Source organism: Chiloscyllium punctatum, chromosome 4 (genome assembly GCF_047496795.1).
Source record: "Chiloscyllium punctatum isolate Juve2018m chromosome 4, sChiPun1.3, whole genome shotgun sequence".
Lineage (NCBI taxonomy): Eukaryota > Metazoa > Chordata > Chondrichthyes > Orectolobiformes > Hemiscylliidae > Chiloscyllium > Chiloscyllium punctatum.
In genome coordinates, this window is record NC_092742.1 from 5,096,932 (window position 1) to 5,122,596 (window position 25,665).

Below are 25,665 nucleotides of genomic sequence, written 5' to 3' on the forward strand. Positions count from 1 at the left end.
AGGCGTTCTTCCTCCAGGCATCTGGTGGTGAGGGAGTGGCAGTGAAGGAGGCCCAGGACCTCCACGTCCTCGGCAGACTGGGAGGGGGAGTTGAAATGTTGGGCCACAGGGCAGTGTGGTTGATTGGTGCGGGTGTCCCGGAGATGTTCCCTGAAGCACTCTGCTCGGAGGTGTCCAGTCTCCCCAATGTAGAGGAGACCGCATCAGGAGCAATGGATATTGGTGGATGTGCAGGTAAAACTTTGATGGATGTGGAAGGCTTCTTTAGGGCCTTGGATGGAGGTGAGGGAGGAGGTGTGGGTGCAGGTTATACAATTCCTGCGGTGGCAGGGGAAGGTGCCAAGATGGGAGGGTGGGTTATAGGGGTGTGGACCTAACCAGATAGTCACGGAGGGAACGGTCTTTGCGGAAGGCGGAAAGGGGTGGGGAGGGAAATATATCCCTGGTGGTGGGGTCTTTTTGGAGGTGGCGGAAATGTCGGTGGATGATTTGGTTGATGCGAAGGTTGCTAGGGTGGAAGGTAAGCACCAGGGACGTTCTGTCCTTGTTACGGTTGGAGAGGTGGGGTCTGAGGGCGGAGGTGCGGGATATGGACGAGATGCGTTGGAGGGCATCTTTAACCACGTGGGAAGGGAAATTGCGGTCTCTAAAGAAGACCATCTGGTGTGTTCTGTGGTGGAACTGGTCTCCTGGGAGCAGATACGGCAGAGGCGGAGGAATTGGGAATACGGGATGGCATTTTTGCAAGAGGTACGGTGGGAAGAGGTGTAATCCAGGTAGCTGTGGGAGTCAGTGGGTTTGTAAAAAATGTCAGTGTCAAGTCGGTCATCATTAATGGAGGTGGAGAGGTCCAGGAAGGGGAGGGAGGTGTCAGAGATGGTCCAGGTAAATTTAAGGTCAGGGTGGAATGTGTTGGTGAAGTTGATGAATTGCTCAACCTCCTCGCGGGAGCACGAGGTGGTGCCAATGCAGTCATCAATGTAGCGGAGGAAGAGGTGGGGAGTGGTGCCGGTGTAATTACGGACAATCGAATGTTCTACGTAGCCAACAAAGAGACAGGCATAGCTGGGGCCCAAACGTGTGCCCATGTCTACCCCTTTGGTCTGGAGGAAGTGGGAGGATTCGAAGGAGAAATTGTTAAGGGTGAGGACCAGTTTGGCCAAATGAATGAGAGTGTCGGTGGAAGGGTATTGTTGGGGACATCGGGAGAGGGAAAAATGGAGGGCTTGGAGGCCCTGGTCATGGCGTAGAGGGATTGGATATCCATGGTGAAGATGAGGCGTTGGGGGCCGGGGAACCGCAAGACTTGGAGGAGATGGAGGGCGTGGGTGATGTCTCGAACGTATGTGGGGGGTTCCTGGACTAGGGGGGATAGGACAGTGTCGAGGTAGGTAGAAGTGACTTCAGTGGGGCAGGAACATGCTGAAACAATGGTTCGGCCAGGTTTCCAGCATCTGCAGTCATTGTTTTTACCTATAATGACCAGACAAACCTAACATGGGTTTCTGAAGGGAAATTATGTTTGCCAAATCAATTGGTGGTTTTGAAGATCATGGCATTGATAATAGCAAACCAGTAAATGTACCTAGCTTTTGAAAATGTATTTCATAAAAGATTAGTATGTAAGATAAAGATGTATGGAATTAGGATTTTTATATTACTGTGGATAGAGGATTGGTTAATCGGCAAGCAATGAGTTGAAATAAATGGATCTTTTTCAATTTGGCAAGCTGACTACTGGAGTGCTTTAAGGAACAGACTAGGACTTCAATTATTTGTAATCTATATTAATGACTTAAAAAATTAGTAATAGATCTAAAGTTTGCTGATGATAAAATGATAGGTAGGAAAGCAGCTGTTAGGAGAACACAGAGGTTGCAAAGAGATAGAAACAGGGTTAAGTCAGTAAGCAAAAAAGTGGCAGAGGAGGATAGTGTGGGAAAGTGTGAGGTTATTCACTTTGGTTATGAGGATAGAAATGAATATGGTAAAGTCGGGATTGGATGATGCTGGTACATCAAAGATACTGGCTAACACAGTACAGCTCATGGTAACATGCCTTGACATATATTAGAATCATTTGGAGCCTCTCCACCTTTTACTCTTTTCACTGTAAGCACAGAGAGAAAATACTTGAACCATCAGTGGTCCTTTTGCAAACATTTCAGCCTGAAGCCATCAGTATGTCCTTAGCAACTATAACATGGGTGGGGTGGTTTGGAGATTCTGGTTGGTCGGGTGCTGGATTATGTGAGTTTTGTTGTACAAATATTTTGCAAAAAGACATGAAACTTTTAAACATTGATATTTAGAAGAACTTGGGTGTACACTTACAAATAACAAAGTTAGCATGCAGGTTACAGCAGGCAATTAGCAGGAAATGGCATGTTGACCTTTATTACAAGGGGACTGGAGTAAAAGAATAAAGTCTGGCTACAACTGTCAAAATTTAGTGAGACCACACCTCCTACTGAAGCCCAACCCCAGTACATTAACTTTCTAAAACCCATTTCACCTCTGGAATTCAGTCTGCATCATAATTAAAAGCAAGCTGTAATGAGATTTAGAGGCAACTGATCCTGGAGAAATCTAGACTGAGCACTGGTGAGCACGTTATTTGTGAGTAAATGCTATTTGATAGCATTGTTGACTAGTCTGTGAATGATTGAGAATACCTGATGAGGTGATTAGAGTTACCTTCTGTGGACAGGATATATATAGCCAATTTTCCCCATTGTTGGTTAGAGATCAACATCATAGCTGTACCAGAAACAGCCTGTTGGGGATCAGTAGTTCTGGAGATCTTCAGTGTTATTTGGAGAAGACGAGGCTGAGAACAAACAAGAAAGCTCTTCCTGAGGTCTAACGGCTGCTAAATCTCCATGTTCTCTCATTTCCCTATACTTGTACATTTAGTATATCAGTGATATCAGGAGGAGGCCATACTCTCTAGCTGGTCCACACACCTGCATCATTTACCATTCCACTTCAGTGTCTCCATTCACCTGCAGCTCTTCACATCCCTCACCTCATTCCTCAGAAGCAGGTATTGATGAAACTGGATTTATTTAACTCTCTGCAACAAATCCCTGTAAGATAAACCAAAAGGTTCATTATTTTCGAACCAGAGTACAAACATTTTACTTGTACAAGAGATCTTATCCCTTGCATTATCACCTTCAGAGACGATTTGAAGGAGCCGCTGTTGGACAGGGGACAAAGTTAAAAATCACAAAAGCACCAGGTTATAGTCCAATAGGTTTATCTGGAGGCACTAGTTTTCGAAGAGCTGCTTCTTCATCATGTGATTGTGAAGCAGGATCATAAGACAGAATTTATAGCAAAAGATTACAGTGTCATGCAGCTGAAATGATATATTGAACACAAAAATGACCTAGATGAGGGTGTAGAAGGATGGGTTAGTACATTTGCAGATGACACTGAGGTTGGTGGAGTTGTGGACAGTGCCGAAAGATGTTGCAGGTTACAGAGGGACATAGATAAGCTGCAGAGCTGGGCTGAGAGGTGGCAAATTGAGTTTAATGCAGAAACGTATGAGGTGATTCACTTTGGAAGGAGCCACAGGAATACAGAGTACTGCTTAAAGGTAAGATCCTGGGTAGTGTAGATGAGCAGAGAAATCTCTGTCCATGGACATAGATCCCTGAAAGTTGCCACCCAGATTGATAGGGTTGTTAAGAAAGCATATGGTATGTTAGTTTTTATTGGTACAGGGATTGAGTTTCAGAGCCACAAGGTCATGTTGCAGCTGTACAAAATTCTGGTGCGGCTGCACTTGGAGTAATGCTTACAGTTCTGGTCACCGCATTATGGGAAGGATATGGAAGTGTTGGAAAGGGTTCAGAGGAGATTTACTAGGATGTTGCCTGGTATGCGGGAGTGGGTCTTACGAGGAAAGGCTGAGGGACTGGAGGCTGTTTTCGTTACAGAGAAGAAGGTTGAGAGGTGACTTCATTGAGACATATTCGATAATCACAAGGATTAAATAGGATGGGCAGTTAGAGCCTTTTTCCTCAGATAGTAATGGCGAACACAAGGGGATATAGCTTTAAATTGAAGGGTGATAGACATAGGACAGATGTCTATCTCATAGTAGGGGTGTGGAACATCCTGCCTGCCACAGAAGTAGACTCACCAACTTTAAGGGCACTTAAATGGTCATTGAATAAACATATAAATGAAAATGGAATAGTGTAAGTTAAAATGGATTTCAGATTGGTTTCACAGGTCAGTGCAACATTGAGGGCTGAAGGGCCTATACTGTGCTGTAATGTTCTATGTTTTATGAAACTAACAAACCCATCCTCAAAGATGAAAGACTTAATCTAGGTTTGTTCAATATATCACTTCAGCTGTACGACACGGTGGTATAGTGGTTAGCACTGCTGCTTCGCAGTGCTAGGGACCCGGGCTCAATTCCTGCCTCAGGCGACTGACTGTGTGGAGTTTGCACATTCTCCCCGCGTGCTCCGGTTTCCTCCCACAGTCACAAAGATGTGCAGGTCAGGGTGGATTGGCCATGCTAAATTGCCCGTAGCCTTAGGTGAAGGGGTAAATGGAATAGTGTGGGCGGCACGGTGGCACAGTGGTTAGCACTGCTGCCTCACAGCGCCAGAGACCCGGGTTCAATTCCCGCCTCAGGCGACTGACTGTGTGGAGTTTGCACATTCTCCCCGTGTCTGCGTGGGTTTCCTCCGGGTGCTCCGGTTTCCTCCCACACTCCAAAGATGTGCAGGTCAGGTGAATTGGCCATGCTAAATTGCCCGTAGTGTTAGGTAAGGGGTAGATATAGATGTAGGGGTATGGGTGGGTTACGCTTCGGCGGGGCGGTGTGGACTTGTTGGGCCGAAGGGCCTGTTTCCACACTGTAAGTAATCTAATCTAATCTAATCTAATCTAATCTAAATGTAGGGGTATGGGAGGGTTTTGCTTCGCCGGGTCGGTGTGGAATTGTTGGTCCAAAGGGCCTGTTTCCTCACTAAGTAATCTAATCTAATCTAAATTCTGTGTTTTGTGATCTGCTTCACAACTACCTGATGAAAGAGAGTGCTTCGAAAGCTTGTGCCTCCAAATAAATCTGTTGGACTATAACCTAGTGTGTGATTTTTCACTTTGTCCACCTTCAGAGAGGTACAGTTCTTCAGATAACCGAAATTTGTATCTTCGTCGAGTGGATGTACAGAATGATACAGCACAGAAGGTGGTCTTTTGGCCCATTTTACATGTGCAGGCTCTTTGAAATGACTATCTAATTAGTCCCATTTTGTGAGCCAAGGAAAGGAGCATCAACAAGATTCTCAATAGTCTCTTGGTCTTCAATGCAAATGCATACTGAGAAACACAGAAAATAAGAAGTGGAGTAGGTCATTCAGCCCTACAAACCTGCTCTGTCATTCAATGTGATTATGGCTGATCATCCAACTCAAAACTGTGTTCCCACTTTCTCCCCATTCCTTCCCCATTCCATTAACCTTTATAACTAGTTTGAACTCCTTCTTGTTTGGCTTCAACCACTTTCTGTGGCAGAGAATTTCACCACTCTCAAGGTGACAGGGTTTACCTGCGGAGGAATTGATAGCAGAAACCCTGGCAGTTTTGGGGCAATGGAGCTCACTGTAGTGTTACAACCTCATTCAGGATTGATAGCTTTTATTAAAGTTATCTCTAAAAAGCCAACAGAAAGAAAACCAATGGACAAAAACTCACTCTATAAAAGTTTTACTCTAACAAATTAAAATCCACTCAATTCAAATATTAACAAACAGGCAAAGGGTTTTCAAACAGAGATAAATTTCACTTTGAACAGCTGATACTTGTAGTTCCAAGTACTCTAATTAATTTCTGCAGAAGTGTAGTGTTCGAGCATATGCAATGGCTGTAGTCCTTCCAATTCTGCCCTTCATTTTTTTTTAGGTTTGCTCACTTTTTATTTTGGCCCTTGGATTACATTCACTTATAGATGTATTCCATCCAAACTCCCCAGGCATGGTCACCATTGACAAGGTACACATTTACAAATCCTCTCTGACTTAGTTCATAAGTGTCCTGATCGCACAGAATTCCCAGACACTCCTTTCACTGAAATTTTTTCACTGATTTGGTCAGCTTTGGCAATACTGAAACACCAGCAATGGATCTTGCCCAATCCACAATCTCTTGCCTTCCTATCTTCCACCCTCTGGCAATCTCAGCGTAGAAGAGGTGTAATTGGACCTGGAATTATGATTTTGTTTTCTCTCCACAGATGCTGCCAGACCTGCTGAATTTCTTCAGCAGTTTCTGTTTTTGTTTCAGATTTCCAGCATCAGCAGTTCTTTGTTATTTTATACTTGGTTAACATTTCACCCTTCCTGTGTCCCACTTACAGCTCAACAATGCCAAATTGGATTTATATAACAATTTAAAAATAATAATACATCCCAACCCTTCACAGGAAATTAAGTGAACTTTTGGTCAATATTAGGGCAAATGGCAAATTGCCAAATGTTTATCCAAACTGGCATGTTTTAGGAATGCCTCAACAGATAAATGACAGAGAGGGAAATACAGTGTATAGAACATTATAAGGAGTATACTGTTGGGCCTCTCCAGCCTAATGTAGTATTCAATATGATCACAGCTGATCAGTTTCACTTTCATTTTCCCACCTACTCCCATATCCTCCAATTTTCAGAACAGAATTCCATCTATGCAATGGTGCACTCCAAAGCCTCTAGGATAGACCACTGAAAAGATGTATAATTCTGAATCAAAATTTCTCCTTATCTCAATTCTAAATGATTGCCCTTATCCTGGGACTGTGTTCAGCATTCCTCAGCCAGGGGGAAACAATTTCCCATTGTCCAACCTGCCAAACGCCTTCAGAACTTTGGACACCAGTTCAACTGGGACAATACATCCATCCTGGGACAGGCTAAACAAAGACAAGCACGGGAATTCCTAGAGGCCTGGCATTCAAACCGGAACTCCATTAACAAACAGATCGATCTGAACCCCATTTATCAACCACTCAGGAAAAGAACCGGAAGTGATGTCACCCATCACAATGGACCAAGACAGATAAACGGCAAGTGGGACAGAACACCAGCGCTTCATCAAAGGCTCACTGATGATGTTACCTAGCATGGTGACAAAAGGTCTGAGAACAAATCTACCAGCTCAGCAAGCAAACTTACAACCCAACTATGATGATGTTCCCTGCATGAGCACATCAGATATAGGCATCATATTGTTCCTGGAAAGGAACAAGGTTACTGAGAGATTTGAAAACATAGATCAGAATTGTAAAATCTAGAAATTGCTCGACAGAGAGACAGTTTGATCAGACAGCAAATCATGATAAATAAAATGGATTTGATGCAACTAAGAAGATTGGTAGTAGAATGTGGATTGACCCCAAGTTTCTGAGGAAACAATGAGGGAGATCAGCTACGATGTGATGGAATAGTCCAGAGGTAAGAATGGATTGATAAGGTTTACATCAGCTGGTGATCGGAGGTCAGGGCACATGATGGAGACAGAAATGTGGTTGGAAACTCTTCTCAGGGTCAAACATGAAACGAAGTTATGCACAGTCAAGTTCAGAATTAAATAGTTGCCATGGGGAAGGATGCAGTTGGTAGCTAGGATACACAGTATGTGTTGGGGTTGGAGGATAACTACTTTAGTCTTCTCAACATTTAGAGTCATGGAGATGTACTGCATGGAAACAGACCCTTCGGTCCAACCCATCCATGCCGACCAGATACCCCAACCCAATCTAGTCCCACCTGCCAGCACCTGGCCCATATCCCTCCAAACCCTTCCTATTCATATACCCATTCAAATGCCTTTTAAATGTTGCAATCGTACCAGCCTCCACCACTTGCTCTGACAGCTCATTCCATACCCGTACCACCCTCTGCGTGAAAAAGTTGCCCCTTTTGGTCTCTTTTATATCTTTCCCCTCTCACCCTAAACCTTTGCCCTCTAGTTCTGGACTCCCCGACCCCAGGGAAAAGACTTCGTCTATTTATCCTATCCATGGCCCTCACAATTTCGCAAACCTCTATAAGGTCACCCCTCAGCCTCCGATGCGCCAGGGAAATCAGCCCCAGCCTGTTCAGCCTCCCCCCATAGCTCAAACCCTCCAACCCTGGCAACAGCCTTGTAAATCTTTTCTGAACCTTTTCAAGTTTCACAACATCTTTCCGATATGAAGAAGACCAGAATTGCACGCAATATTCCAACAGTGGCCTAACCAATGTCCTGTACAGCTGCAACATGATCTCCCAACTCCTGTACAGAAATACTCTGACCAATAAAGGAAAGCATACCAAACGCCTTCTTCACTATCCTATCTACCTGCGACTCCACTTTCAAGGAACTATGAACCTGCACTCCAAGGTTTCTTTGTTCAGCAACACTCCCTAGGACCTTACCATTAAGTGTATAAGTCCTGCTAAGATTTGCTTTCCCAAAATGCAGCACCTCGCATTTATCTGAATTAAACTCCATCCTGCCATTCCTCAGCCCATTGGCCTATCTGATCAAGACCTGTTGTAACCTTCTTCACTGTCCACCACACCTCCAATTTTGGTGTCATCTGCAAACTTACTAACCAAATCTCTTATGCTCGCATCCAAATCATTTATATAAATGGCAAAAAGCAGAGGTCCCAGCACCGATCATTGTGGCATGTTAATATAAAAACGATGGCACTGAGGGAGTGTTTTGAAAAGTACTAAGATAGACAAGTCCCCAGGACCTGACAGAATCTATCCCAGAATACTGAGGGACACAGGTGAGGACATAGCTGGTGCCTTCAGATATAGGAGTGGTCTCAAGGACTGGAGAATAACCAATATTGCACCTTTGTTTAAGGCAAACAACTGGGATAATCTGGGAAATTACAGGCCGGTATATGTCTTACATCAGCTTTGGAAAAATTATTGAAGATTCTTAAGGACAGCATTTACTCACATTTAGAAAAATATGAACTTAACAACATGGGTTTGTGCAGGAAAGGTCCTGTCTCACAAACTTGATAATAGTTTTGCATGAAAATGACAAAGATGATTGATGGGGGGAGGGTGGTAGATGTTGGCTTTATGAACTTTAGTAAGATCTTTGACAAGGTCCCTCATGGCAGACTGACATTAAAAAGGTGATATCACATGGGATCCACAGTGAGCTGGTACAATGGATACAGAACTGGCTTAGTCATAAGAAACAGATGTTATGGAAGTGCGCTTTTCTGACTGGAAATCAGTAACCAGTGGTGTTCCACAGGGATTAGCACTGGGACCCCTGTGGTTTGTAATCTATAATGATTTGGAGCAGAATATAGATTAAAGAGTTGAGAAGATTTGTAGCTCAGGTTGAGGTTCTGGATGTAGGTTTGCTCGCTGAGCTGGAAGGTTCATTCTCATATGTTTCGTCACCATACTAGGCAACATCCCCAGTGAGCCTCTGGATGAAGCACTGCCGATGACCCCCGCTTTCTATCCATATAATTGAAGGAAATTTCTACTCATCCAGCACTGGCTGTCAGACAAACAATGCAATAAATACAGTGTGTGCCATTTACAAGATGCACTACATCACGTTCAATATCACCTTCCAAACCCAATACATCTAATAAGGATAAAGGCTGCAGATACGTGGGAAGACCACCACTTGCAAGTTTGTTTCTGACTTTGAAATATACCGCTGTTCCTTTGGCGTCAAACTCCTGGCACTCTTTCATTAAAGGACTGTGGATGTACCTACAACACAGGGACTGCATCAGTTCTGGAAGCTCACCACCACCTTCCCAAGGGCAATTAGGGATGGGCAATAAATGCTAGTTTAGCCAGAGTTGTCCCCAGCTCTTGAAGGTTTTTTTTAAGTTAACACACTGCTGGACTCAGAAGTGGTGGTGAAGTATAGTTCAGTGTCCTCATGCAAAAACTAACTGTGCTTTTAGATAACGCCATGGCAAGGCAGTTTATAGATGGGAAATAGGAGGGTCCGGTGGTAGATCATTGGGGGCATCACAGATAACAATGTGGGAGTAGGAAAAGAAGCTAATGCAAGTTATACTCTGGCTACAATAAGATAAGAGTGGAACCAGGCAAGTGCAGTCCCACCCAGCCAGACCCAGCTCAAAATCGAAACAACTTCCATTGGGTAAGTGGTGAAATGTATACAAGCACCATTCACACATTTTGACTGCATGACATATAATCCCAGACAATGAATTTAGTCCATCAAATGTTAAATTTAATTTAATAAGCAGCATTTATATATCAATTGTATCAGGACACTACCAGGGATAAATATTCAGACATCCTGAAAAAAGAAACGATATAGATGGCCAAATGGCCACCTGCACTCACCTAAAAAACAAACATTCAACAAACAGCAAATGGTAAAGAGAAAAATGTTGTTGGATAAGGCTATCAGGAAATAAGGATCAATAGTTTTTAGATACAGATCCATTACAATCTAATCAGTAAGTAACTTCCTTCTGTGGGAGGGTTATACAGGACTGAAAAGACATGTACCAGCCTTCAGTGTCTGACAGAACAGTGCTCTCGTTTCATCAACAATATCTGGGACTGGCACACTTTACTCTTCCTGTTTGGAGATCGATGAAGGCACTGGTAAAGCCAACATCTCCGTGACAACAGGAGTCCATGAGTGCAGTACAAGTGGGCCAGAGGTAACTGCAAGTTATATACTGCTGTGATGGTGTACATGCTGTTTACTTCCTGCACAGTCCCATACAGACTAAGCAAGCACAATAACAGAAGACAGCTCCCATCAGAGATGAGCTTGAGCCACTATCCACGAGTTATTGACAAGGCTATAATTGCTGATAAATGAGGGATCCAATAATATCAAGTCAGTTCCAAATCCATAGTACCTCTATGTTCTTTTTATTAAACCATTCACAATTTTTCAACTTTATGCTCAGCTTATTTTACTAAGAGATAATTAATATGCTATTTTTAAAGGAGCAGCTCTAATAAACTGTAACAAATCACCCTATTCCCACACACGCCAAAATTTAAAGGAAACTTAACAAATTGAATTAAGGTACATTCCTTTATTGGAAAGATGTTGTGAAACTTGAAAAGGTTCAGAAAAGATTTACAAGGATATTGCCAAGGTTGGAGGATTTGAGCTATAGAGAGAGGTTGAATAGGCTAGGGCTGTTTTCCCTGGAGCATCGGAGGCTGAGGGGTGACCTTATTGAGGTTTATAAAATTATGAGGGGCATGGATAGGATAAATAGACAAAGTCTTTTCCCTGGAGTGGGGGAGTCCAGAACTAGAGGACATAGGTTTAGGGGGAAGAGGGGAAAGATACCGAAGCGACCTAAGAGGCAACATTTTCACAGAGAGGGTGGTACGTGTATGGAATGAGCTGTCAGAGGAAGTGGTGGAGGCTGGTACAATTGCAACATTTAAAAGGCATGGATGGGTGTATGAAAAGGAAGGGCTTTGGAGGGATATGGGCCAGGTGGGACTAGATTGGGTTGGGATATCTGGTCAGCATGGACGAGTTAGGCTAAAGGGTCTGTTCGCTGAGCTGGGACTTTGTGTTGCAGACGTTTTGTCCCCTGTCTAGGTGACATCCTCAGTGCTTGGGAGCTTCCTGTGAAGCGCTTCTGTGATCTTTCCTCCGGCATTTGTAGTGGTTTGAATCTGCCGCTTCCGGTTGTCAGTTCCAGCTGTCCGCTGCAGTGGTCGGTATACTGGATCCAGGTCGGTGTGCTTATTGATTGAATCTGTGGATGAGTGCCATGCCTCTAGGAATTCCCTGGCTGTTATCTGTTTGGCTTGTCCTATAATAGTAGTGTTGTCCCAGTCGAATTCATGTTTCAATCAATAAGCACATTGACCTGGACCCAATATACCGACCACTGCAGCGGACAGCTGGAATCGACAACCGGATGTGGCAGATTCAAACCACTACAAATGCCGAAGGAAAGATCACAGAAGCGCTTCACAGGAGGCTCCCAAGCACTGAGGATGTCACCTAGACAGGGGACGAAACGTCTGCAACACAAATTCCCAGCTCGGCGAACAGAACCACAACAACGAGCACCCGAGCTACAAATCTTCTCACAGGCTTTGAACACCAAAGGGTCTGTTTCCGTGCTGAACATCTCAATGACTCTATGAATCTCATGCCTATAGTTTCCACCTAATACAGAAAACCTCAAGTGAATTGGAGCCACGGTCATTCATCAAAGAAGCAAAAGGAATGAGGTAAAACAACAAGCAGTTAGGATCTGGAATGCACAGCCTGAGAGCATGTGGTGAAAGCAGGCTCAGTTAAGCTGTTCAAAAGGCAGTAAGATAGTTATTAGGGCAGGAAGACTGTACAGGATTACAGGGAGAAGGCAGGAGAATTTTTAAGAAATTAAATCCTGGGACATGGGCATTGCTGGCATGGATGGAACATACTGGATGGGTTGACTGACCTATGTCTGCACATAAATCTTACGCCATTTAATGGAAGTTGGCAGACAATGAGACCAGTAGATAAATCTTAATTAATACTGTTGTTGCTAGATAGTGTTGATATACAACCATTGTAATCTTAGTGAAACTTTTTAGGGAAGGTACAGAAAAGATTCTGAGAATAATTGATGAGGATAGATTAGAGAAGAGAATGTTGAAACAAAATTCAATAGAATTTCAAAATCATGAGGGATCTGAAGATCACAGATGACAGAAACTATTCTTGTTGACAGAAAGGCCCAGAGTACAGTGATTAAAGCAATTATCAATAGAACCCACCAAATGCAATGCCAGACAATTTATAAGAAAATAACAAGTGGGTTATGATCTGGAATGCATTGTCTCAGGGAATTATGGCTTTGAAACAAAACTCAAAAAGCATCTGATGGGATCAAGAAATCACAGGGCTACCAAAAGCGAGCCATTTGGACAGGTGCATGAATAGAAAAGGGTTAAAGGTATATGGGCCAAACCCAGGCAAATGGGACTTTTTCAGTTTCAGAAACCTACTCGGCGTGGACGAGATTAGCCGAAGAGGTTTCAATGCCACGTAGGTTTATTGACCCTAATAGCCTGCTTCGATGCCACAATGTTTCACTGGGTTGGATGGCAGATCAGGCTCAATTGGGGCTGAATGGTCTTCTCCTGTTCCCATGAAGAATGATTTGGAAGTAGGTAAAACCCAAATGGAAGGGGGACGGTTACCATAGGAACCGGGTAGAGAGCAACGAGGGTGGTTGCTATGGGGACGGGAGAACTCCGGCAGCCGTTGCCAGGGGAATGAATCCGGGATTGGGACCACCTCAGGAGAGCGGCGGACACTCGTCTACTCTGCCCTTTCCCTTCTCCACCCTGTCCAAGGCAAACTCTCGCCCTACCTCCAGCCTTACCGAGAAACAAGCAGCGACCGATTTAAAACCGGCTACCGCATCGAACACCGTGACCTTGACCCCGGATACAAATCCCCACCACTCAGATTGACATGACATTCGTCCAATTACAGCCCACCTACTGTCCCACAATAATCCAATCAGAGACTGCGAGGACGGCGCTTACCTATATCTTTGTACAAAAAACGAAAAACTTGGATCTAAGACTATTATTTATTTGATTATATTTTTAATGAAGGTGGCAGATACGATTTGTATTTTAAGATGTTCCGGTTATTAACAATCATGGGGTGAGTGGGCGGGAATTAGATATCCGCCTCGTCTATTGGGCGCGGTATCTGATGGACGGACACAACAATCAATAGGTGTCCGCGCTCACCGAGTGATGTGGTGAACAACCAATGGAATTTAAGAACAGGGGCGGGGTCATAGCCATACCAGCCAATGGGTGTCAAGTGGGGTGTTGTCTCTTTGAGGCCGCTGACTGAGGAGGGAGAAACGGAGCGGCACCTCCACAGCGGGATAGACATGTTCTCGTTGTTGAGGATATCGTGTAGGACTGCGGCACGGAGGGCGGTGGTGCAGGGCCCCAGGCGGGATCTGAGTGAGGGTGCGGTGGGCGGAGGAGGAGGAAGCGGCGGCGGCAGCAGCAGCGGGACCGGGGATGATGAGGGGACGGGCAGCGCCGCCGTGGCGGCCGCGACCCGCCAGCGGCTGGAGGGTCTGGTGAAGAAGGACAAGGTGGTGGTTTTCATCAAGGGCACCCCGGCACAGCCCATGTGCGGATTCAGTAACGCTGTAGTCCAGATCCTGAGGATGCATGGGGTGGAGGACTACGGATCCTACAACGTGCTGGAGGACCAGGAGATTCGGCAAGGTGGGGGAGGGGTGTAGGTGGACCTGTGGGGAGACTGGGCGGGTGGGGGAGGGGAGGCGTTTGGTGGCGGGGGAGGTCTCGAAGGGCAGGGGGGAGCTTGTGGTTGGAGGGGGGAGCGGAATTGGTGAGGCAGGGGTTGGGGGAGGCACCTGGATGGACTGTTGTCCCACGGCACACTTTTTTTGAAAAACAGTAGGAGTGCTGTCACATGAAGAGATAACTGGTTGTTATCGCATTGCTGTTTGAGAGCTTGCTGTGTACAGATTGGTCGCTGCATTTCTTACTTACAGTGACTTCCACAATGCTGTGGAGAGTTTTGAGACTCTGTTCCCCATTAGTTGAAGAGTCAATAATGAAAGGGAGTAATTGCATGGAGAAAAGCAGGAGGTTTCGGGGGGGGGGGGGAGGTGTTGAAGAAAATCGTTTTCACCCAGAGGATGGTGAGGGTCTGGAAGCTGCCTGGGCCAGTAGTTGAGGCAAGAAACCTTGCAACCTTCAAGTACTTGGATGATAACTTGGAAGTGTCATAACATTCAAAACTATGGGACTAGTGGAGGTGGTAGTATACTTTTGGTAATGTGGAATTAATGGGCTGAAAGGCCTCTTTTGTGCTTTATGATTCTATAACTTACAATGTTTGTGAAAGCACCATATAAATAAAAGTTTCCTTCAAACTGGAGGGTTGTAATTGGAGAGAGCCATGCCTCAAACTCCACTGATCAGACTTGAGAAGCCCAGAGTAACTGAGATCAGTTCTGTTCTGAGGGAATTTATAGATTCTTCTCCGTGTCAAAGGTCTGAACTATGAAGAAATTCTATTTTTATCAGTGAAATGTGCAATTAGTAACTGAAATTGTGATTTCTCCACATAACTAGAAGGTGATAATGTTTCATTGTAGTATCTTTCACTGCCAATTTAATTTTTGAGGCTAGACAGTATTATATTGATGTGGATTAGTGGTGCTGGAAGAGCACAGCAGTTCAGGCAGCATCCAACGAGCAGCGAAATCGACGTTTCGGGCAAAAGCCCTTCATCAGGAATAAAGGAAGTGAGCCTGAAGCATGGAGAGATAAGCTAGAGGAGGGTGGGGGTGGGGAGAGAGTAGCATAGAGTAGGAAATGACCTGGGAGTTGCATTTTAACCCGACTGCGAATCCTCTTGCAAGGATGCCTGCCTTGAAGAAGTTTTCCTCCTCTCTCTACAAGAATCTCAGGGAGTCCCTCTCCCACTGCAACTCTCAGGTCATTTCCTACTCTATGCTACTCTCTTCCCCACCCCCACCCTCCTCTAGCTTATCTCTCCATGCTTCAAGCTCACTGCCTTTATTCCTGATGAAGGGCTTTTGCCCGAAACGTCGATTTCGCTGCTCGTTGGATGCTGCCTGAACTGCTGTGCTCTTCCAGCACCACTAATCCAGTATTTGGTTTTCAGCATCTGCAGTCATTGTTTTTACCTTATATTGATGGATGTTGCAATGATTTGATGCAGAGCAAGTTCCTAAAACGTGGGACAGCCTGTCGCAATCTCCTGATTCAAAGTGCTTTCCAAATATTATTTCTTAGAACACTGAGCATGTGAAATGTATGACCTAATGGAGATATGGTTCATTTCCAGCTTGAGATAATTATATGTGCTAGAGACATGATGTAATTTCATGTTAATCCTATCACTGCTTCCTTATCTGGTTTAAGGGTGAGAAATCTGAAATTAGTGACAGTAACAGCAGGTCGTTGCAGATTAGGGGCCTTGGGGTTGAAACCCATCACAGGCAGTGCCAATGGGAAGTAGCTTTTTATTGCCCCAGTTAATGCTATGTGTGAAACAGGATGTCTTTTGCCTGTCATATAGTTGGTTGGAGTTATTAACATGTGTACATAGTTCTCAGCTATTGCAAAGGTCAGAGTTATGAAAGATGATGGTCTTTGTACTCCAGTTTGGAAAAAAAACACTTAATTTGTAATATGATTGGGCAGAGGGCTCCTGTGGTAGGTTTATAGAACCATCTTTTCAGGCTTGTCGTTACGCCTGAACAGGTTGAGTGAACTACAGTGATGTGATGTTTATATGGCCCCACATTATAGTTCTATCACTTAATGTGTGTTTTTACATTGATTATATGAACCTCTTTAATCAACCAGTACACTCCTGGTCCAAGAGGTCATCCCAGAGATGTGCAGCACGGAAACAGACCCTTCATTCCAACTTGGCCCATATCCCTCGCAACTGTCCTGATTTTATATACCCATGCAGATGCCTTTTAAATGCTGTAATTGTACCAGTTTCCACCACTTCCTCTGGCAGCTCATTCCATACATATACCACCCTTTGCGAGGAAAAAATTGTCCCTTTTTTTTTAAAAGTCTTTCTCCTCTCGCCCTAAATCTATGCACCCTATTTCTAGACTCCCCCACCCCAGGGAAAAGACCTTGTCTACTTGCCCTATCAATGCCCTTCATGGTTTTATAAACCTCTGTAACGTCACCCCTCAGTCTCTGCTTCCAGGGAAGACAGCACAAGACTATTCAGCCCCTTTGTTTTTGGAATGGGTTAATAAACGTTTGCTGTACCTAGGATTGGGTAGTGTTGTCATGGTTTCAGGAAAGGGATATCATGTTGCATAAATTTGCTTTTAAAAGGTCTAACCAACCAGTTAGATAAAGGGGAACCAACAAAGAACAGTTCAGCACAGGGACAGGCCATTTGACCTACTAAGACTGCACTAACAAAATGCCTTTCTAAACTAAAAGCCATTTGCTGAAATCCGATCATATCCCTCCATTCTCTGCCTGTTCTTGTATCTGCTTCTGCCAACACCTCTGGCAATGCATTGCAGGTACTTGCTACCCGCTGCGTTTTTTGTTTTGAAAAACTTGCATCTCCTTTTAAACTTCCTTATTTCACCATACACTGATCTAGTAATTGATTGGAGATGTCGGTGTTGGACTGAGATACACAATGTTAAAAGTCACAACATCAGGTTATAGTCCAACAGGTTTAATTGGAAGCACACTAGCTTTTGGAGTGCCACTCCATCGGGTGATTGTCAATCACCTGATGGAGTGGCACTCCGAAAGCTACTGTGCTTCCAATTAAACCTGTTGGACGATAACCTGATGTTGTGATTTTTAACCTAGTAATTGACATTTCTACCCTGGGGGGGAAAAAGACACTCCCCTAATCCATTCTATCCAATTTTCTATTCCAATTGTCAGGTCGCACCTCTGCTTCTGATGTTCAAGTGAAAACAAACCAAATTTGTTGAATCTCTACAAGTTAATATCCTCCAAACCAAGCAATATCCTAGTAAGCCTTTTACAATATCCTCTTCAAAGCCTCTACAACCTTCCTATAGTGTGGCAATTGGAACTATGTGCAATATGGTTAAAAACAATGACTGCAGATGCTGGAAACCAGATTCTGGATTAGTGGTGCTGGAAGAGCACAGCAGTTCAGGCAGCATCCGAGGAGCAGCGAAATCGATGTTTCAGGCAAAAGCCCTTCAGGAATAAAGGCAGAAAGCCTGAAGCGTGGAGAGATAAGCTTGAGGGGGGTGGGGGTGGGGAGAAAGTAGCATAGAGTACAATAGGTGAGTGGGGGACAGGATGAAGGTAATAGGTCAGGGAGGAGAGGGTGGAGTGGATAGGTGGAAAAGGAGATAGGCAGGTAGGACAAGTCATTGGGACATGCTGAGCTGGAAGTTTGGAACTAGGGTGAGGTGGGGGAAGGGGAAATGAGGAAGCTGTTGAAGTCCACATTGATGCCCTGGGGTTGAAGTGTTCTGAGGCGGAAGATGAGGCATTCTTCCACATCCATCAAAGTTTTACTTGCACATCCACTAATATCATTTATTGTATCCGTTGCTCCCGATGCGGTCTCCTCTACATTGGGGAGACTGGGCGCCTCCTAGAAGAGTGCTTTAGGGAACATCTCCAGGATACCCGCACCAATCAACCACACCGCCCCGTGGCCCAACATTTCAACTCCCCCTCTCGCTCTGCCGAGGACATGGAAGTCCTTGGCCTCCTTCACTGCTGCTCCCTCACCACCAGATGCCTGGAGGAAGAATGCCTCATCTTCCACCTCGGAACACTTCAATCCCAGGGCATCAATGTGGACTTCAACAGTTTCCTCATTTCCCCTTCCCGCACCTCACCCTAGTTCTAAACTTCCACTCAGCATTGTCCTACCTCCCTATCTCCTTTTTTCACCTATCCACTCCACCCTCTCCTCCCTGGCTTATTACCTTCATCCTGTCCCCCACTCACCTATTGTACTCTATGCAACTTTCTCCCCACCCCCACCCCCCTCTAGCTTATCTCTCCACCCTTCAGGCTCTCTGCCTTTATTCCTGATGAGGGGCTTTTGCCCGAAACATCGATTTTGCTGCTGTTGGATGCTGCCTGAACTGCTGTGCTCTTTCAGCACCACGAATCCAGAACTAATGCAATATGCCAAGTCTATACAGCTGCAACATAACCTACTAATTTTTATACCCTGCCCTAACCACTACAAAGGCAAGAATGCCATATGCCTTCATGGCCACCTTATCCACTTCTGCTGCCACTTTTAGGGAACTATGGACCTGTAAGCCTAGATCCCCTTTTGTTAATGCTTCTAAGGGTTCTGCTATTTACCGTATACTTCTGTCCTGCATTAGATCTTCTAAAATGTATTTTGCCTTTGCCCAGATTAAATTCGATTTGCCATTTCTCCATCTAAGTCACCAGATTATCTGTTTCCTGCTGTATCCTCTGGCAATCCTCCACACTATTGCAGCTGCCCCAATCTTTGTTGTATTTGCAAACTTACTAGTCAGACCATAGACATTCTGTAGGAGCAATTTACTGTAGACATTGGAATCTGTACTGAAAACAACAAATGCTGGAGATCACAGCCTGTTAGTCATCATCCATGGAGAGAGAGAAAGTTGATATTTCAATTCTAGACAATTCTTCATCAGAGCTGAAGTGAAGTGAAGTAAAGTGACTTGACTTCATCTCCCATAAAGAGTCATCTCGACTCGATGTTAGCTTTCTTTGTCCAACCTGACTTTATTGCATCTGTGGTCTCCTCTACATCGGAGAAACTGAGCGCAAAGTCACAGAAGTTCAAGGAATGTTTATGGTCTGTACGCTCCAATCAACCCTATCTTCTGGTCGCCATCCATTTGAACTCCCCCAACGGCATGTCCATCCTAGGCAGCCTCCACCATCAACACATGGCCATGTGCAAACTGGAGGAAGAAGCCTCTGGAGCTTATAATCGCATGGCCTTGACATGTGAATGCGCCCTCTGATGCTACCTAGGCAAGCGTTAGGGAGACTTAACGCTGGCTTGGTTCTTTCTGCTGGTGTCATAACTGGCAACCTCTTAGAAGCTGCAATTTAGCAAGCTTAATATAGGGGATTTGGTGGTGGGGGGAGGGCGATACTTGGACTTTCCAGATTTCATGAAATATCAAATAAGTTCACTATTATCCTTTGTAAATGATTGATTGGGCTTGCAAGGAACTAAGGTCAGTTTGGCTGGACATAGAGGCCTCCCAGTCAAAATTAATCCCTATTAATTAGTTTATGGACAAGATGAAGGCTGTTAAGGAGCATTGCAAAAACCCAATTGTCCTTAACACGGTTAAAGTATGGAGAATGATGTGACAAAGTGAGGGCAATTTATATAAAACTTCCCTTCCTACTCCTACAGTGGGAATGCCAGGATTTTTGCCAGTATCAGTGGATTCTGGCTTTTGGTTCTGGGAGTCGAGAGGAGTTTCCTATTTGGGAGTCTTATTTGAGGGGGAGGTCATGATGTCTTTCGATCAGCTGTGCCAGAAATGTGAATTGTCCAGTAGGGACCTCCTTTCATTATTTTCAGATTGGGGACTTTATACCGAAAAAGACTACATTACTGGTTAATCCCTAGAAGTCTGATGTGGAGAGGAGAGTACTTCGGTCCACCAGTATTCTCTCAATCGGGACCCTCTACCATTTACTAAGAGGTAGTGCCTTGAAGGGCATTGAATGGCTCTGCGGGATCTGGACTCAGGAATTTGGAGTGGAGATCTCATCAGAAGCATGGGGGGAGATATTTGGGAAAATGTGAGAAAGATGTCAATTTGTAATAAGATGCAGGCCATGCACCTGAAGGTTCTCCAGAGGGGCTTGCGAAATTTTAAAAAGGAATGCCTCCAATGTGTCTCAAATGTAAAACAGATATTGTTACTCTTGTTGGGGCACTATAGAGTGTGTTTTGGAAGGGATCTTGGGGACAGAGGTCAAGGTAGATGCAGTGTCCCTCCACTTGGCTCTGCCGAATTTGCCCTTATTAGATGTGCATGGGAAGAAACTGTTTTAATATTCTTTCATATTCTTTCATATTATGTGAGGAAGAACATTGGTCATCTGGGTATTGGAAAATCCCCTAGGACTTTTGGGTTGGCATAGGTTAGTTATGGAACATATCCCCCTAGACTTCCATTTTCTGGTGCACCATACTTGAAAGGAATGTTTTTGTATGACATGGTGGTCCTTTTTGAATTATATGAACACAGGCTTGTTGGCTATATTGATTTAGGGTCTTTGTGTAACTATGAGGGCTTTGTTTGCTGGGCTGGGGACACTTGAGAGGAAGAATCCCAAATAAATATGGGTATGCCAACTGATTTCTCCTAGGATGGGGAAGATTTGGTGTTGCGCTGAGTGCTGTAATTTAATTTAGTTCAATCTATTTTAATTTGGTTTAGTATTTGTTTCATTATTTTTTTTTGAATTGTGGTATGGGTAGATTTATTTTCTCATTTTGTTTGTGAAGTAGAGTAGTAGTTCATTATTGTTGTTATAGCATTAAGATTAACTGGAAGCAGTCATAATCCACTCCACCAGACCACTCAAATGTAAGAAACCTGCAAGGAAGCAGGGTAAGCGTGCTGGCCTGCTAGTAAGACAGAGACTCCACCCACACCCCAACTTACTCCTAACAAATGTACAATCTCTGGAGAACAAGATGGACAAATTTAGATCATGGCTCAGCTTCCAGTGTGAACTGCAGGACTGCTGTACACTTTGCTTCACAGGAACCTGGTTTAGCCCATCCATTCCCGACTGCTGATGGATTTTCTATCTCTTGTATGGACCATACAGCATCCTTGGGTAAGACAAAGGTGAAGGGGTTTGCTTTTTAATCAACAACTTGTAATGAACACACATTGCAACCCTAGGGCTGCTCTTTCTCCCCAAATCTTGAATTTCTCACCATCAAATGCTGCCCGTTCTATCTATTATGGGAATTTCCCACTGCTAAACTAACTGCTGTGTACATACCATCACAAGCAAAGGTTGAGGAAGCTCTGGATGTGCTGTACTTCCCCCATTAACACCCTGGAGACGGAAAACCCCAAGGCCCTGTTTATTGTAACTGGTGACTTCAATCAAGCCAATCTAAGGAAGGTGTTGCCCAAGTACCACCAGAACCTTACCTGACCCACCAGGGTCCCAAACATTTTAGACTACTGCTACACCACTGTGAAAGTTGCTGACTGGTCCATTCCCCCACCCTCATTTTGGGAACTCTGACCACAATGCTGTGCTTCTCCCAGCTTGTAGGCAAAAGCTCAAGCAGGAGCCCCCCCCCCCTCGTGGATACAGGTCCAGTGCTGGTCAGAGGAGGCAGAGGATCAACTCTGGGGCTGTCTGGAAGCTGCTGGTTGGGTCGTGTTCAAGCAGTCCGTAGGTACCTTGGACAAGTATGCTACCACCGTCACAGACTTTATCAGCAAGTGTGTGGAGGACTGCATACCAAGGAAGTCCATCTGGGTGTTACCCAATAGGAAACCCTGGATGAATTAGGACATAACCTGCTTTTAACAAAACCATGTGTGAGGCCTTCAGATCAGGAGACCCACTCAAATATAAGGAATTCAAGTATGACCTTCGCAGAGCATTAAGACAGGCAAGGACCAATACCGATCCAAACTAGAGACTCAGATAGACACTCGGCAACTATGGCAAGGACTGAATGACATTAGGTTCTAAAAAGAGACAGAGACAGTGCAAGATAGCAGACGATGACCCATCCCTCCTGGATCATCTCAATGCCTTCTATGTTCGCTTTGAGCAGAAGTTTGACGGAGCGGTAACACCTATTCTGACACATCCTGACGAACCTATCCCAACAGTCACTGCATCAGAAGTCAGATCAGTCTTCCTTCATGTGAATCCAAGGAAAGCAATGGGACCAGACAGAGTACCAGGCCGTGCACTCGGAGCATGCGCAGATCAACTGGCAGATGTCTTCTCGGACATCTTGGACCTGGAAAAATGGTGTGCTGAGAACAATTTCGCTGTCAATGCTGACAAAACCAAGGAACTCCTTATTGACTTTCGGCAGAAGTGGAATGAGTGGAGAGTGTCAAGCTGCTGGGAGTGGCCATCCACAACAAGCTTTCTTGGACTTGTGTGGATGCACTGGTTACAAAGGCCCAACAATGTCTCCTCTTCCTCAGGCAGCTGAGGAAATTTGGCATGACGGTGAATACCCTTGCTAATTTTTATAGTGCGCCATTTGAGGGCATTCTATCTGGATGCATCACTACCTGGTATGGCAACAGTACCATTCAAGGTCAGAGACTGTTACAGAGAGTGGGAATTTAGCCTGGGCAATCACAAAGGCCAACCTCCCATCTATAGAATCCATCGCATTCTCCCTGTCTGTATGGGTTTCCTCCCACAGTCCAGAAATGTGCAGGTTAGGTGAACTGGCCACGCTAAAATTGCCCGTCGTGTTAGATGAAGGGGAATGGGTATGGGTTGGTGTGGACTTGTTGGGCCGAAGGACTTGTTTCCACACTGCAAGTAATCTAATCTACTAGCCGGTTTCGAAACAGTTTCTGACCTACTGTTGTTTGAATATTGAATGGACTCTCAGCTCCTAGGATTCACCTGTACCTTTGTTTTTGCTATGCTGCTGTTTACCTATTATTTACTTATCTATGCTATTTAACTCTGATCTTCCTGTATTGCTCTCAAGGCACAGGTGTTCACTGTACCTTGGTACACGTGACAATAATTTCAATTCAGATTGTTATACCATTTTATAGTAACTTTATAATTTTGTCATAAAAATCCTAAATCTTTTTCAAGAAAGGGCAAAAAAGTGAATGGATGAGAAACAACTGAATCTGGATACTCAGGAATTTGTATGTCTTGTATGTGGAATGAAGTTGTTTTACCCCATACATATGTTTGTTGAAAGGGGTTGCAATGTGAGAATGAAAAGTGTGTGGTGGGAGTGAGAGAAAGATGTCAGTGGAGTGCAGTAAATACTGAGAATATTGTCTGTCTCTTCAAGCAACTTTGAGTAAAATGAGCTTTTACTCACTGAAGTTTAGAATAAGGTATCTTATTGTGAAGGTAAAATTGAGAGAGAGTTTACTTAGACAATTTTTTTTAAAACCTTATGCTAAATGTTGAGCATTGTTAGTGAATCCAGAGCTAGGAAGCATACTTTGAGGATATAACAATTCTGGGCTGAGGTATAGAATTCTTTGACTTTCCTAAAGCTTCTGAAATACTCTACCCCAAGGACCCATGGCTGCTCAGGCAATGAATATATTTAAGGCTCAGATAGATAAGTTGTTGGGAGGCAATAGCCTAGTGGTATTATTGCTAGACTTTTTAATCCAAAGACCTGGGTAATATTCTGTGGATCTGTGTTAAAATCCCACTATAGTAGATGATGAAATTTGAATTCAGTATTCTGAAATATTAAAAATCTGGAATTAATGCTCTAGTGATCACTGGCAATTTTCAGGAAAACCCAGCTGGTTCTCTAATGTTCTTTTGGAGAAAGAAACCTGCCACCCTTACCTGGCCTACTTGTGACTCCAGATCAGCAGTGGTGTGCTTGACACTTACTGTCCATCCCTGATTGCTCAGAGGACACTTGTGTGCTGGCTGAGCCAGCAAGGCCCATATCCCACAAATAAATTTGAAAAAACCCAAGGGATATGGGAATAGGATAGGAACTGGACTTGAATTTAATGATTTAGTCTTGTGAATGTCAGAGCAAGCTGAAGGGGCCAAATACTTAATTGTCCAAATACCCAAGCTTGCGGTAAAGCTTTGAAGTTATTGGAGACTGGGGAAGGAGCAGGAAACCGGGATAGAGGAACTTGATAAACTCTTTGTTCGTTAATTCATTCGTTATTTGTTTTGTCTGAAACAGGTATTAAAAACTATTCCAACTGGCCGACAATACCTCAGATCTACTTTGACGGTGAATTTGTGGGTGGTTGTGATATCCTACTACAGATGCATCAGAATGGGGACCTCGTGGAGGAACTGAAGAAACTTGGCATCCGCTCTGCACTTTTAGATGCTGAGAAAGAGGACAAAAAATAGAATAATCAGTGCCCAGAATCAACTGGACTGTAGTCTCATTATGAGGATGGCGTTGCTGGTTTTATATGAAGTATTCCTGTGTCGCCAAGTGGATCTTGAAGAAAGCTGGAATAGGAGCCCATTAGAGGCTGGTGTTAATACATGAATTATACACTCTCCTTCGTCCTTTTGGACCCAACAATCATAGCCCTCGTGGACAAAACAAAATGGTAAAGGAGGTTTAAACAGCAGATCGTACAATAGTGGGTTTTTTTTAATGCCTTGGATTTTTAATCAGTTAATAAAATGTATTATGTGATTTTTCCTTTAAAATTTGACAGCTGTTTTGAGAGGTGCTTAAAGTCAGTCTATGAACAAGGTCATGCATTACCATTACCAACTAAAACATCAGTAAGAGTGAGTGTGGTTCTACAGAAGGAGTAATGTATTGTCGTTCTCCAGCCCTTTGCCCACAATATTCTGGTGGTTGAAGGTACCCTGTAACCAAGGGCATTTGCAACACTGTCAACCTGGTCATTTACAAAATTTGCCTACAGTTTCTTACCAATGGACAGTCTGTTTTCTATTCTAATTCCAAGGCATTGGCTTATGATGAAATCACATTGATGCAGTTCTACTAACCTTGGTGTAGAGAGATCTTTAGTCTGTTTCTAACTCCGTGCTGTACCTTCCCTGAGTGTTTGGGGACAGTACTGTACTCGAATAAATTCTCGAGTTGGAAGTTGGTTTTGCGGTTCACTAAATGACCCAATATTTTATGGATTTTGAAAAATTGAGAAATGGTCTTGATCTTCAAGAATGCTTAGAGTAGATACTCAGGAGGTTTACTTGACTGCACCTGAAATGAAAGGGTTGTCTAGTGAGGAAAGGTTGTACAGGCCAAACTTGCATCATCTGGAGTTTAGAAGAGTAAGAGGCAACTTGATTGAAACACCTTGAAGGGAATTATGGCTAAAAGAACCCATTTCACCACTTAATTGGCAGCTAG

General features: G+C 44.2%; 2 protein-coding genes and 1 non-coding gene across 7 annotated transcripts in view; 1 reads left to right on the forward strand and 2 right to left on the reverse strand.

Moving 5' to 3' along the window:
• The window catches only part of gstz1 (glutathione S-transferase zeta 1), a 47,725-nt gene extending 34,207 nt beyond the window's left edge, over nucleotides 1–13,518 (reverse strand). For 2 of the 5 annotated variants that reach the window (XM_072567998.1, XM_072567999.1), the window contains exons 1-2: nucleotides 13,406–13,518; nucleotides 3,029–3,089 (exon numbers count right to left, since the gene is read on the reverse strand). In XM_072567998.1, coding sequence (XP_072424099.1) covers nucleotides 3,029–3,033 — 5 coding nt within the window. In that variant the 5' untranslated portion in view covers nucleotides 3,034–3,089; nucleotides 13,406–13,518. Of the gene's footprint in view, nucleotides 1–2,966; nucleotides 3,090–13,393 lie in introns of all 5 variants that reach the window. The other 3 variants (XM_072567997.1, XM_072567994.1, XM_072567995.1) reach the window with 3 other exon arrangements.
• Nucleotides 10,540–10,799, reverse strand: LOC140476650 (small Cajal body-specific RNA 13). Its single transcript, XR_011960577.1, has one exon.
• Nucleotides 13,519–13,861: 343 nt separating the features above from the next.
• Nucleotides 13,862–25,402, forward strand: glrx5 (glutaredoxin 5 homolog (S. cerevisiae)). Its single transcript, XM_072568001.1, has 2 exons — nucleotides 13,862–14,282; nucleotides 24,502–25,402. Exons 1-2 carry the CDS (start codon nucleotides 13,934–13,936, stop codon nucleotides 24,675–24,677), a joined length of 525 nt encoding a protein of 174 aa, XP_072424102.1. The 5' UTR covers nucleotides 13,862–13,933; the 3' UTR covers nucleotides 24,678–25,402.
• The last annotated feature ends 263 nt before the right edge of the window (nucleotides 25,403–25,665 follow it).